This window comes from Carcharodon carcharias, chromosome 19 (assembly GCF_017639515.1).
Source record: "Carcharodon carcharias isolate sCarCar2 chromosome 19, sCarCar2.pri, whole genome shotgun sequence".
Taxonomy (NCBI): Eukaryota; Metazoa; Chordata; class Chondrichthyes; order Lamniformes; family Lamnidae; genus Carcharodon; species Carcharodon carcharias.
In genome coordinates this window covers 18,346,182-18,360,440 of record NC_054485.1, presented here as the reverse complement: position 1 = coordinate 18,360,440, position 14,259 = coordinate 18,346,182, and the positions used below count along the sequence as shown (strand labels likewise).

Genomic DNA, 14,259 nt, shown 5'->3' with positions numbered 1-14,259 from the left:
ATTTAAATCGGAGACTTTGGTTGGTTCCAACTTTCTTAGCAGAATAGTTACCCAGGAAACATTAGAACAATTAAAACCACTTCTAACTCCTGCGTAACATAATACTGACTCCCCGAACCCCCACTGGACCTCCCACACCCCGACCACACCAACACCCCCCAACTCCCTTGCCTCAGTTGGGAGCTACCCTCTGCCCCACCTCCGTCCCATCCTACTCCCTGCAACCCCCTTACCTTAGTTGGGAGCTACCCCCTCCCTCGATTGCCCTAACCCCTCACCCACTTACCTTCTCAAAGTGGCTGGGACCTTTAAACTTACCTGGTTTACGGCAGCTAGTTACTGTAAAAATGGGGTGTGGTTTCACTTCCCCTTACACTGGTGCACTCAACTGAAGACCTGGGGAATCTGCTGCAGTGCACTTTTTGCCCGAGTCAGAAGGTCAGGCAAGAAATGTGCAGCTCCAAACTAAGATAAGTAAAAATGAGGGGAGTGGCAATCCGACTGTGATTGCCACTCCTCGGAAGTTCTGGCCGTCAGAATTTTGGTGAATAAATTTAGATTCAATGTAAAATTTCCTGCTGCTCACTTGATGCGTTGGTCTTCCAATAAACGGAGCTCCATGTCTCGGTAAAGTACTTGTACAATCACATCCAGTTCCTCATCTGTTAAGAAACTCAAATCAACCAGCTCTTCTACGTTGAAATCTAACTCCATGGCAAGAAATCCAATGCGAGGCAGTTCTTCAAGACAGATCAACTGCAAACTTTAGCTAGACTTTGTGGTGAAGATGCTTTAGTGCCTTGCAAAACAATTTAGCATCTTGCAACCTAGCTAAAATATTTCCAATAAGCTCCACTCCTCACAGGGTTGGCAATGAAGCAACATCCACCCCTAAAGAGCCCAATGTTGTCTATTTCTGAGGAATTGAAGTGCAGAATTCTCCATTGTGTCCCAATTACTTCTTTCTGTGCTGGTCCCAGCAACAGTCACTGCAAAGAAACACAGAAAATTGTGTGATCTTATTCAATTAATAGCTTTATATTCTACCTTGGGATAAAGTAATCGATGTCGCAGCTAACATGACAAGTCAGTTCTGTAACTGAATGTAGGTCTTTCACGATTGAACAATAGTAATCCGCACACCCAACCTCAGTGACACAGTTTATTGGACAATACATACATCCGAAAACTGTCCAGCTTCAGTCCCTTGCTCCATCACTGCAAAACCCCTTGTGCTGCCAATGCCGGGCCCCACGCTGACCAGCATCTCACCATACCTGGCCCTTCTTCCTACCATGGTCTGTCCCTGGGTTTAGTTCTAATTTTAAGGTTATGCCTCCTTGTTCTGGACTCCCCCACCTGTGGAAATAGTTTTTCTCTATCTACCTTATCAAATCCATTAATCATCTTAAAAAAGAAACCTCAATTAGATTATCCTTTAATCTCCTCATTCAAGGAAAGACAAACCAAGTTACTTTATTGTTCCTTATGTTCTTCTTGTGTTTCGCACACAACAGTGATTAGCAACAAAAATTGTTGTAGTCTTGCCAACGATAACAATTTGCATTCATGAAACACCTTTACACTGCAAGGTATTTGGACAAAACTCAAGGATTAGCAAGTGGACTTCCAAGAAGTCCAAAACCATCATGATCACTAGGATTGATAGTTAACTATTATCACAACAGCAACATGAGAAATGATTTCAGCATCATGTTATGACACAGCTGTTGATAAATGCTGAGTTGTTCAATTCCCAAAGGGAAATTTGAAATAACTGCCACAACGTGTTTTGCAGTTTGTATAAATTTTGTGATGCATGCCCTGAATTCAGTAGTAATAAGACCACCAAGTTTAATAGGTTTTACAAAAGTGGATTAACATTTATTAATAGGAGAAATTATTTTCAATATATACATAGATCTACAAATTACTACTATGATAACTTCTAAATTCCCCTAATCAATCTAACTTCCCGTTACCCTTTCATTAAGGCAATAGTAAGATACACAGATTTTAAAAGACCCAGGCAAAGAAACATGATACCCTGAACAAGTCGAATTCAAAGTGATTTCTCGTCACTTCAGTCCGTGGAGACAGCAGCTTGAGGCATAGCTGCTGAAGGCATTTTCACACTGTAAGATCTTAAAAATGTCTTCCCTTACAAACAGTCTTCTCTCCTTTATACACATCTTTCTTTTTGAATGCCAATACCCAATGTTTCACTATGTCTTTGGACTTTATCTCCATGATAATAAAAACCTCTCATAGCACTAAGTTTTACCAGTTATCTTTGGGAAAAATAAACACACTGGGCAGAATATTGCCGTCAGCGCATGGGAGCAAGCCCAACACGCTGACTTGTAAAATGACAAGCGATGACATTGGGCGTGCATCCCGACTTCATCGCGCATCATTTCAATGTTAGTTTCACCGGGTGTATGCCAGAGGCAGCTGTGTGCCCGCCAATCTGTCAAAAGCCTATTAAGGCCATTAAAAAAGTAATTGACGTTGTTAACAGCTTAAGAGCACAAGTGGCCTTCACATTTTTCAGGAAACCTCATCCATGGGTGGGATGAGGTTTCCTGAAGGTTTAATTAAATAAACTTTGCAAAATGCACAAACATGTCCCAGCTCATGTAACACTGTCACATGAGGGGGCTTGTTTAAATAATGCTTTTAGTTTATTTATTGAAAAGTTTCATGGAAAACTTAACCTCCCTGAGGCAGCTCTGTGCCTCCGGGAGATTGCTGCGCTCTTTTGCCCGCATGCATGAAAGACTGCAGGCCCTGACCCTCCCTCCACCCACGCAGATAACGCTGAGTGCTACTGGCCATGCGCGTTACAGTGGGCGGGCCTTAACTGGCCTGCCCATGTAAACTGGTGGCGTGCAGCCGATCATGGGCGGCGATTGGCTCCGTGCCCGTCCTCGCCTGCTCCCGCCCAACATAGGTAAGATTCAGCCCACTGTTTCTAAATTTCACCTGGCTAGGTGACACATTTCACTTCCTCTTTTGAAAACAATCTAGTCTGGTTTATTTAAATATGCAAATGTTCCCCTGACACCTATGTTTCTAAACTTCCCCATGTTTACCTAATTAACATTTCAAACCTAACTTCTCTCCTTACATCAAAGCACCCAGACTAGCTGCCACTAATTCAATTAAGGCTTACACACACACACACACACACACACACAGATACCTATAGACACATAGGCACATCCTACTATCACTATATTTTACAATAAATTCCAATAATATTATGAGAATTATTATATCTCCCTCTCCGTATTAAAAAATGAACCGTCATGATGTAAAAAGATGGCTTCATTCTTATTAACCCATCTTGTACTATCTCCTATACTTATCTATATGCTTACACTATTACATTACTTGATGCATGCATTAACATAACAATATATGTACAATTCCTTCGCATCAACAGAAATCGTTCCAGTTAAGAGTCCAGTTTTCTAAATGCCCAATTTTCCCTTTGAGATTCAAACTCTTGATAAAACATTTGCAATCAGATTTTTCACATCCAGCAACAAGTATAATCTGTAGACTAAATGGTTGCAATAATAAATTCCAGCTAAATAGCCTTGCACTTCTGTCTCGAAATTTGTCCGGAAACTTTTAAGGGTTGTGGTCTGTATAAACGATTGTTTCTGATGAATTGTTTGTGACGTAATTTCAAAATGCTGCATTGCTAACACCAAACCCAAAGTCTCCTTTTTGATTGTTGAATATCTTCTCTGTTCAACTTCTGTGAAAAAGGCCCTGTGAGTTTTTCGATTCCAGTGTCATCTTCCTGTAACAGTACGACCCCAATGCCTATGTCACTTGCGCCAATAGCCTACTTAAATTGCTTGCTGTAATTGGGTACTGTCAAAACTGCTGTCGTAGTTGATACAGTTTTCAAGTTATCAAATGCCTTCTGTCATTCCTGTGTCCATTGAAACTTCTTATTCAATAGTTCAGTCAGTCAGTGGAACATCCACACTGCTAAAATTTGGTACAAATTTCCGATAAAACCCACTCATGCCCAGAAATCTCAAAACTTCTCATTTTGTTGTAGGCATGATAGCCTTGACTTTCACATCTCTTGGAGCCACCTTACCATGTCCAATGGTATGGCTTAGGTACGTAACTTGCGCTTTTACAAATTCACTTTTAGCTAAGTTCATTACCAAATTAGCTTCTTATAATCAAGTAAATAATTCTTCCAGATGTTGTAAAGGCTTCTCCCATGTAGGTCTGAAAACTATCAAGTCGTCAGTATAAACAGCACAATTGCTCAGACCTGCAATTACTTTGTTTGTCAGTCTTTGAAATGTTGCAGGTACATTTTTCATACCAAATGGCATGACGTTAAACTGATATAGTCCATTTGATGTCACAAAGACCAATACCTCCTATGGTCTCTCCGATAACGGTACTTGCCAATATCCTTTTAGCAAGTCAATCATTGTGATAAATTTTGATTATCCCACTTTCTCAATTCAATCTTTCAACCTTGATATAGGATATGATTCTGCTTTTGTCACTGCATTCACCTTTTGATAGTCCACACATAGTCTTTGTCTTCCATCCGGTTTCGGTACCAGTACAATAGGCAAACTCCAGTTTATGCAACTGGACTAAATGATATCCTTTTGAAGCATGAAGTCAATTTCTTTCTGTACTTGTCATAATTTTGCTGGATTTAATCTAATCTACAGACACATCATGTATAGCTAAATCTGTTCTTCCTAACTTATTTCCACAAATAGCTTTGTGTGACTGCAATAGCTTTTCCAAATCACTTTGATACTTGTCTGGAAGGTAACTCAATATTATATTTAAATTTTCAAGCATCCTCTCATTATGCAATTTGACTAGAGGAAAATCAATTTCACAATACTGCATTTCTACTTCTTTCTCATTATCTGCCACCATTAAGACCTCCTTTTGGTCCTCTTCCCTGTCAAAGTACTTTTTAAGCATATTGACATGACACACCCTCTGCTTCTTGCTTCTATCTGCAGTATTTATTAAATAATTTACTTCACTCAGTTTCTTTTCAATCCTGTAAGGCCCACTAAGCCTTGCCTTTAATGAGTCACCCAGTACTGGTAACTGAACTAACACTTTCTCTCCAGCAACAAAATTCTGAGTTGCAGCTTTGCTGTCTGCCTTCACTTTCATCACTTGCTGTGCTATCTTCAAATGTTCCCTAGTCAACTCACATGCTCTGTCTAATCTCTCTCGGAAGTTTGATATGTAATCCAGGAGAGTGGTTGCTGAATTTTGACCCACCTATTTCTCATAAATCAATTTCAGTGGTCCCCTTACCTCATGGCCATAGACTGGTTCAAAAGGGCTAAAACCAGTTGATGCATTAGGATCATCCCTAATAGCAAAAAACAAGCATGGAATTCCTCCATCCCAATTGTGGATAATCTTTACTGTATGCTCTCATCATACCTTTTAGAGACCGATGCCATCTTTTGAAAGCCCCTTGTGACTCAGGATGATAAGCTGTTGACTAAAATAGTTTTATCCCCAAACTGTTCATTACTTCTTTAAACAATTGTTAAATAAAATTTGAACCCTGATCTGATTGTATTTCCTTAGGTAAACGAAATTCTTGTAAAAAAGTTAGTTAACTCTTCCACAATTTTCTTTGTTGTAATGTTTCTCAAAGGTATTGCTTCAGGAAATCTGGTAGACACATACATTATTGTCAGTAAGTACTGATTTCCACTTTTTGTCTTAGGGAGGCGTCCTACACAATCATTCATGACCCTAGCAAAAGGTTCTTCAAAAGCTGGAATTGGAATTAAAGATGCCAGCTTAATCACTGAAATGTGTGACATGTTCTACAGAATTTGACTACATCCCTATGCAATCCAGGACAAAACTATCTTCGTCTGTGTCTTTCTAATTCCTAAATGTCCCCCATTGGAATGTCATGAGCTATCCTCAAAATATCATTTCTATACCCAAATGGGATGACAATCTGATGTACCTCCCTCCAGCTTTCCTTTGCTGAAACATGATAGGGCCTCCATTTTCTCATTAAAATTTTACCCTTAAGGTATAACATTCTGGAAAACATTTTGCCTCTGTTTCTGAGTAAGCAGTTTCATATAAATGTTGTATTTGCAAATTCTTTTTCTGTAACTCCCCTAACCTCCTTGAGTTAAACACTTCAGCTGAATTGTCCTCTAGTCTTTCTTTCTGAATAATGTTATCAAACAGTGTCTGTCAATTGGATTTCAACACCTTCTTCTTGTCTTTGAACCGCCTATCCTGCCTGTTTTTCTTGTTTCAATCTATGAGCCTGTGATCTTGTTATCACACAATCTGGAAACAATCCAGGATGCTCTCTCTGCAACACTTCTGGGTTGAAGGCACTTTTACAGGCTGCTCAACTACCATCAGCATCACCCACATTTGTGATCCAGCTATATTATTACCCAGAATAAATTGAACCCCTTTAATGGAGTCACTTCGTCTGTTTTCCACTTACTCTTTAAATTTATCTTCCACAATAGAATAGGTTTAACATCTTCATGAACCCCACTTATTATCACCTGTTCCTGCAATACTGCCCCTAAACAACAAATATCACTATCCCACAACATTAAGGGTTGGCGAGCCCCTGTGTCTCTTAAAAATTTAACATCTTTACCTACTCCTCCCTGTACGCATGGAAAGACTTTCCCTTCACATACAAAATTTTTAAACATCTCTGCAACCTGCTCCTCAGAATTATCTTGGGTAAATTGTGAATACATTCCCAGTTCTTTACCTATCACTGAATCTTCTTGCTTTGCCTGTGCACAAACCACTAGTTTTTCCTGTGCCTGAACCTCAAAACCCACAGTACTCTTACTTTCAGCCCTTTCTGCACCCCTATACTTCTAACAGCAATTTCCAGCACACTGACTTCATGTGTCCAACTTTATTACAATAAAGCACTTCAAGTTTCAAATGTTACCTCTACCCTCAGCGCCTTCCTTTTTATTCTGAGAAGAAAACCTCCTGTGAATTTCCACCTGCTCCTCTTCCCTGACTTTCCAACTTCCTTTTGCCTTCCCACTTTCTAGCCTTTTCTAATTTAAATGGGTGATGAAAAAAGGTTTAGCTCTATGAGCTAACTCACAATCCTCAGCTATCTCTGCTGCTTCCCTTACAGATTCAACTCTCTGTTCTTCCACGAGTTCTCACTATCAAAGGAATTGAACCTTTGAATCCTTCTAAGAGAATTACTTCTCTAAGAGCTGCATATGTCATCTCTATCTTTAATGCCCGTATCTACCAGTCAAAATTATATTGTTTTACTCTCTCAAAGTCAATATAAGTTCGTCCAGGTTGTTTTCTCATATTCCAAATTTCTGTCTATATGCCCTAGGAACCAACTCATATGCACTCAAAATTGCCTTTTTTACCACATCATAGTTCACTGATACCTCTTCTGACAGTGGTGCATAAACCTCATGTGCTCTACCCACCAACCTGGATTGTAACAACAATGTCCAATTTTCCTGTGTCCATTTAATCCGTTTAGCTATCTTCTCAAATGAAATAAAGAATGCTTCGACGTCTCTTTCCCCAAACTTTGGAAGAGCTGGTACAAATTTAAACATCTCCCTACAGGGTTCTGATCTGGAAATAAGTCCTTCTTCACCTACTAGTGTCTCTTTTTTAACTCCCTGCATTTTAAGCTAGAATTCTCTCTCAATCTCTTTTACTCTTTCCTCCTTTTCTAACTTCACCATTTCTGATTCTCTTTCTTGTTTTCTTTCTCTCTCCTACCCTTCTGCCTGTTCCCTTTGAAATGTTCTTTATTTTTATTTTTCTGCTGCTTCTAGTTCCATTTTTTCATTTGCAACTTAATTTGAGACTTTACAATAAACCACCCCTTGGAGAACTCAGTTTCTCAGGTATTCCTTCCAGTTTCAAATGCCGTGTTATACCTTCAATTATGTCTGATTTCCTCACCCCTGCAGGTAATCCTAAGTGTAACTTATCTGCCAATTCCATTAACTTTGTTTTCTTTACTTTTTGTAGACCAGCCAAAGTTATAACTTCAACTCCCAAACAAGTCTAAGCAACTGCCAAAGCCATACTGCAGTCTTACCACGACAAAAAAACTTCACACTGACTCCTGAATTCAAAATGCTTCTTGTACTCGTAACCTTAAGATTCACCAACTCCAACCCAATCAAGGAATTTCAAATATATTCTGCAAGGAACCCCCAATTTTTGCTATGACACGGCTGATGGTAAATGCTGAGTTGTTCAAATCCCAGAGGGAAACTTGAAATAACTGCCACAACTTTTTCTGCAGTTTGTATAAATTTGCATGCCCTGAATTCAGTCCTAATAAGACCACCAAGTTTTATAGGTCTTACAAAACTAGATGAATATTTATAAGAGAAATTATTTTAAATACATACATAGATCTACAAATTACTACTATAACTTGTAAATTCCCCTAATGAATCTAACTCCCAGTTACACTTTCATTATGACAACAGTAAGACACACAGATTTTAAGACCCAGGCAAAGAATCATGATACCATGAACAATTCGAATTCAAAGTGAGTTATCTTAACTTCAGTCCTTTGAAGACAGCAGCTTGAGGCATAGCTGCTGAAGGCTTTTTCACACTTGTAAGATCTTAAAAATGTCTTCCCTTCCAAACAGTCTTCTCTCCTTTATACATATCTTCCTCTTTGAATGCAAATACCCATTGTTTCACTATGTCTTTGGATTTTATCTCCCTGATAATAAAAACCTCTCATAGCACTAAGTTTTACCAGTAATCTTTGGGAAAAATAAACACACTGTTTCGAAACTGGCTAGGTGATGCATTTCACTTCCTCTTTTGAAATCAATCTAGTCTGGTTTATTTAAAAATGCAAATGTTCCCTTAACACCTGTGTTTATAAACTTCCCCATGTTTATCTAATTAACATTTCAAACCTAACTTCTCTTCTTACATCAAAGCACCCAGACTAGCTGCCTCTAATTCTCTTAAGTCTTACACACACACACAGACACCTATAGGCACAACCCACTATTACTCTATTTTACAATAAATTCCAATCATATAATGAGAATTATTATATCTTTCTGACAATTAAAGGGACACTTCTGTGGTTATTAGGCCTGTAGGGAGCTCAGGGATCAGGAAGCTCTCCTGGATGTTCACTGTATTTCTCAAAGGCTTCACAGAGAGGCTGCTCTCAATGTTGCACCTTTAAAACCAACTGCTACTGGGTATAGTTTGTATATACACAAAATGCACAAACTTTACAACAATAATACAAGTTCAGTGATCACAGGCTGAGAACAGGCACACCTTTCAACGTTGCAGGATGAAGAAGTGGGTGTGTGGTGAGGAAGGGAAGCAGTGGGTGGCCAGAGCAACACAGTCACATGACTGAATAGGGCCATTTTAGGATGATGAAAGCAAAGATTGGCCTTCCAGGCTGAGAAGGAGTTATGGGAGGGGTAGGTTCCAAGCTGGGAGGGCATGACATGTTCAAAGGCCTCAGAGAGAAAAAAGAGACAGTGGATGTCAGTAGTTGGTGACAATGGAGGAGCGAATCTTTTTTGATGAAGGGTTAATGAAAGCCGTTTAGAAGAGAGTGTCTTAGGATTGGGAACCATTGACAATATCAGTTTGCATGAGGACAGGAAAGGGAGCTGGCTAGTCAAGGGAGTTTAAAATAGGAGGGGTGTAACAAGTAAGCAGGCATTAGTGACATGAATGAGATGAGCTTGAAGAGGGCAAGAGGCGGAGATTAGGGCCAAGAGAGAGGAACCAAAGGGAATAGAGGTCACAGCAGAAAAGCAGTTACATTGGCTCAGTTTTGGCTACAGAGAAATTGTAATCTGTTTACACCATGTCTGAGACAAGGTAGAGGAGGCAGGGGAAAGAGGTTTAGGAGAGGGGGGTGGGGAAGACAAGGAGGGTGGGAACAAAGGCACAAGGCGAGGGGTGGGGGACAGAGGCACAAGGTGAGGAGGGGGACACAGGTTCAAGTTAAAGGGGGACACAGGTTCAAGTTGAGGTGGGGGGAGAGAGGCTCATGGCGAAGGGGGAGAGAGGTTCACGGCAAAGGTGGAGAAAGAGAGGTTCAAGGTGTGGGTGAAGAGGTTCAAAGCGAGGGAGGAGAAGGATTCAAGGCAAGGGAAAGGAGGAAGGTTCAAGGCAACAGCGGATAAAGAGGTTCAAAGTGAGGTGGGGGAGAGCAACTCCAGGTGAAGTGGGGGGGAGAATGGTTCAAGGTGAGGGGGGAAGAGAGGCTCAAGTTGAGGCGGGGGAGAGAGGTTAAAGATGAGGGGGAAGAAAGGTTAAAGATGAGGGGGCAAAAGAGCTTTAAGGTGAGTGGGAAGGATGATTTAAGGCAGTGTGGAGAAAGGTTTAAGACAGAGGGAAGGAGGTTTCACATGAGATGGGAGGAAAGGGATTTCAGGTGAGCAGGAAAGAGAATTAAGTAAGGTGAGGGAGAAAAACATTTAACGAGATGGTTTGTTGTAGGAAAAAGGGGCTTAGGGTTGAGACTTCCTTAATAATAGATTCCATCAATTTTTTGACGACTGATATCAGGCTAACTGGCCTGTAGTTCCCTTTTTTCTCTATTCTTGCTTTCTTGAATAGCGGTCTTACACTTGATAACTTTTAATCCGTTGGGACCGTACTAGAATCTAAAATTTTGGAAATTCATAACCAGTGCACCCACCATTTCTGCAGCGATATCTTTTAAAAACCGAGGATGTAGACAATCAGGTCCTGGGTATATGTCAGTTTTAGTCCCTTAAGTTTCTCCAGTACTTTTTCTCTGCTGATATTTATTACCTTAATTTCCTCACTCTTATTAGCCCCTAGGTTATCCTCTATTTCTGATATGTAACTTATGTCTTCTACTGTGAAAACAGACACAAAATATTTGTTCAATATCTCTGCCATTTTCTCATTTCCCATGATAATTTCTCCTGTCTCTGACTCTGAGGGTCCAACATTTACTTCAACTACCCTCCTTTTTATATCGCTCTTACAATCTGTTTTTAAATTTCTGACTAGATTTTTTTCTATTTTTTTTCCTTTCAGCTAACTTTTTGATCGCCCTTTGCTTCAAAAACTTACTCTAATGTTTAGCCAGGAGATGCTAGAGTCATCAACGCTTGTCCCCCACCCCCCGTCACCCACGACCCTATTGACATGCCTCAGCCAGTGGAATACTGTGTCCAATTTTAGGCACCACATTTTGGAAAGGATGAGAAGGCTTTGGAGGAGATGCAGAAAAGATTTGCTGGAGTGCTCCAGGGATGAAGGACTTCAGTTATGTGGATAGATTGGAGAAGCTGGGATTGTTCTCGTTCAAGAAAGAACATTGAGAAGATAATGTTGAGAGAAGATTTGGTAAAGGTGTTCAAAATCATGAAGAATCTAAACAGAGTAGATAGCGAAAAATCGTTCCCTTTGACAGGAGGGTTGTGAACCAGAGGACTCTGATTTGAGGTGACTGGCAAAATGATCAACAGTAACATGAGGATGAACCCTTTTAGGTAGAGTGGTAAGGACGTAAAATGCAATGCCTGAGGCTGTCATGGAAGCAGATACAATTGTGGCATTGATAGGGAATTGAATAAGTTCCTGAAGAAAAAAAAATTGCTGGACCACAGGGAAAGAGCTGGGAAGTGGGATTGGCTGAGTTGCTCATGTGACAGTGTCTGAGTTAGTGGAATTCCAATGGGACCACTAAAGCGGGCAGCGTCAGGGTGCTCGATTGGTGCCTGCAGCTCACAACATTATGATAATGAGATCGTTAGGCCTCTGATGTACCTAATTCCAAACAATAACAAATCTTGCTGTCATTGCTTTTTAACCACAGTTCAATTTCCTTTGAATTATACATTTAAAACAGTCTTTTAGTCAGAATGATAATCAGTTCCACTACAGTACCACCACTTTATGTTTTTGGGGGGGGGGGGGGGGTTATATTAATGTTCAATATAAATTACCATTCTGTTAGCTGAATTTGCATAAACTAAAATGTCCTTCGGTCAATATAGTGAGGCCCAGGTGTTAAAATAGATAACCTTTGTTCCTGTACTCCAGTTTACAGCAATATATCAAACACCATCTTGTGATTCTTCTCCCTTCAGTGAGTTGATGAACATTTACTCTAAGGGACTGCAGGTCAGGTTATAAACCACCAAATGACTTTATTTAACGTTAAATAGGTAAATGAATGGTATTTTAAACAGCAATTATAAACTTTACTTGATATTTTGAGGACTTACTGTCCTCAAAATATCAACATAATGCACCTCTTCTTTGCCAACCCCTACATAGTGAATTTCTCCAGAAAACTCTCATTAGCAATTCATCCCACTCACTAACATATACTTACTGAACCACACTTAGTAACACACTTACTCCTCACAGACGTACACTTGCTAATACAATCTCACAAACTAATGTACATCCACTAACAGACTCCATGACCCCCTACTAACACATTAAAGCACACACATTCAGACTAACACACTCATAAGCATGCACCCACACTAAACATTAACATCTGCCCACTGACACAAATAGGAAGATAAAAGCAAAAACTGCAGATGCTGGAAATCCAAAACAAAAACAGAAACAGAAATACCTGGGAAAACTCAGCAGGTCTGGCAGCATTGGCGGAGGAGGGATCTGTTGAAGGGTCTTGAGGACTCAAAACGTCAACTGTGCTCTCCTCCGCCGATGCTGTCAGACCTGCTGAGTTTTTCAAGGTATTTCTGTTCTTGTTTTGACACAAATAGGAACACACCTTGTATGGCTCGTTTGCATCAACACTCTCTCAGCTAACACATTCATTGTTCCTAACAGATTCTCTGTAACTTTCAAACTCAGACTCACATTCTGTGCTGCTCACAGTTGCACTGTCTAATTTTTGTAACTTAATCCAGCAATAACCTAATTGTGACTAACGTAAAATGCAAGCTATCCCAACTTGGCCTGTTCCTTTGAAGTTTTTCTTTTCCCTCACATGTTTTTACAATTTTTTCAATAGACTATCAAAGTTAATTACCTAATGAGGCCTAATAAACACTTAATCAGTTGAGGGGCAGTTGGGGACCTTCAACCAACTGAAGTGAGGTGTGACCAAAGCTCACTGCAGGATCAGCATTAGGTGATTGTTAAAATAAACATGCTCACCTGAGCAATGACATTTACCTGATCAATTTAGATGAAATGTTCAACTTATGAGAAGAAAGCCCCACGACCAGGGGAGTAGTAAGGCCTCAAAACAAACCAGCAGCTGTGCAATTGTGAAAGAATAGCTTTGAATTTGCATTAGCAAGTCAGATTGTGACACCATAGATAGGAAATCTAACCACAGAGTGTAGAGAGAAAATCAGGACCAGACTTCAATCCGACATGGACTGAGTTTTAAAAACCATTTCAGCCTGTGATGCACAGCCACATATACACAAACTCATACTACTTTACACAATAGAACTTCACACATACACCATTATGTACACTGTAAACTCAGTTGTACTGTACTTTCCATAGGAACATGAGTAGACCATACCGCCCTTTAATAAAAACAAAAAAACTGCGGATGCTGGAAATCCAAAACAAAAACAGAATTACCTGGAAAAACTCAGCAGGTCTGGCAGCATCGGCGGAGAAGAAAAGAGTTGACGTTTCGAGTCCTCATGACCCTTCGACAGAAGTTCTGTCAACTCTTTTCTTCTCCGCCGATGCTGCCAGACCTGCTGAGTTTTTCCAGGTAATTCTGTTTTTGTTTTGGATACCGCCCTTTAAGTCTGTTCTATTTGTTTAGATAATGGCTGATCTGTTTCTTAGCTTAGCTCCCTTGGTTCCATAGCTCTTAGTACGCTTGCCTAAGAAAACTCTTATCAATCTTAGTTTTGAAATTTTCAACTGATGTTATCTTAGGTGCTTTTGAAAGAAGAGTTACAGATTTCCACTATCGCTTTGTGTGAAAGCTTCTGACATCACCCCTGAGCCTTTTAGCTCTACTATTAAGCCTACACCCTCTTGTTCTAGACTCCTGCATCAAAGGAGATAATTTCTCTCCATGTATCCTATCAAATACTTTTAATGAATTACAAAATCACAGAAACGTTGCAGTACAGAGGGAGGCCATTCAGCCCATAGTGCATGTGCTGGCTCCCTGAAGGAGCCAGAAGGGGATTGTGCCATTCCCCTACCTAATCTCCCT

General features: G+C 40.1%; 1 protein-coding gene across 3 annotated transcripts in view; it reads right to left on the bottom strand.

Moving 5' to 3' along the window:
* LOC121291619 (synaptotagmin-like protein 1) overlaps nucleotides 1–13,389 on the bottom strand; it is a 78,930-nt gene extending 65,541 nt beyond the window's left edge. For 2 of the 3 annotated variants that reach the window (XM_041213062.1, XM_041213065.1), the window contains exons 1-2: nucleotides 13,242–13,389; nucleotides 587–989 (exon numbers count right to left, since the gene is read on the bottom strand). In XM_041213062.1, coding sequence (XP_041068996.1) covers nucleotides 587–714 — 128 coding nt within the window. In that variant the 5' untranslated portion in view covers nucleotides 715–989; nucleotides 13,242–13,389. Of the gene's footprint in view, nucleotides 1–586; nucleotides 990–13,223 lie in introns of all 3 variants that reach the window. The other variant, XM_041213063.1, reaches the window with a different exon arrangement.
* Nucleotides 13,390–14,259: the final 870 nt, after the last annotated feature.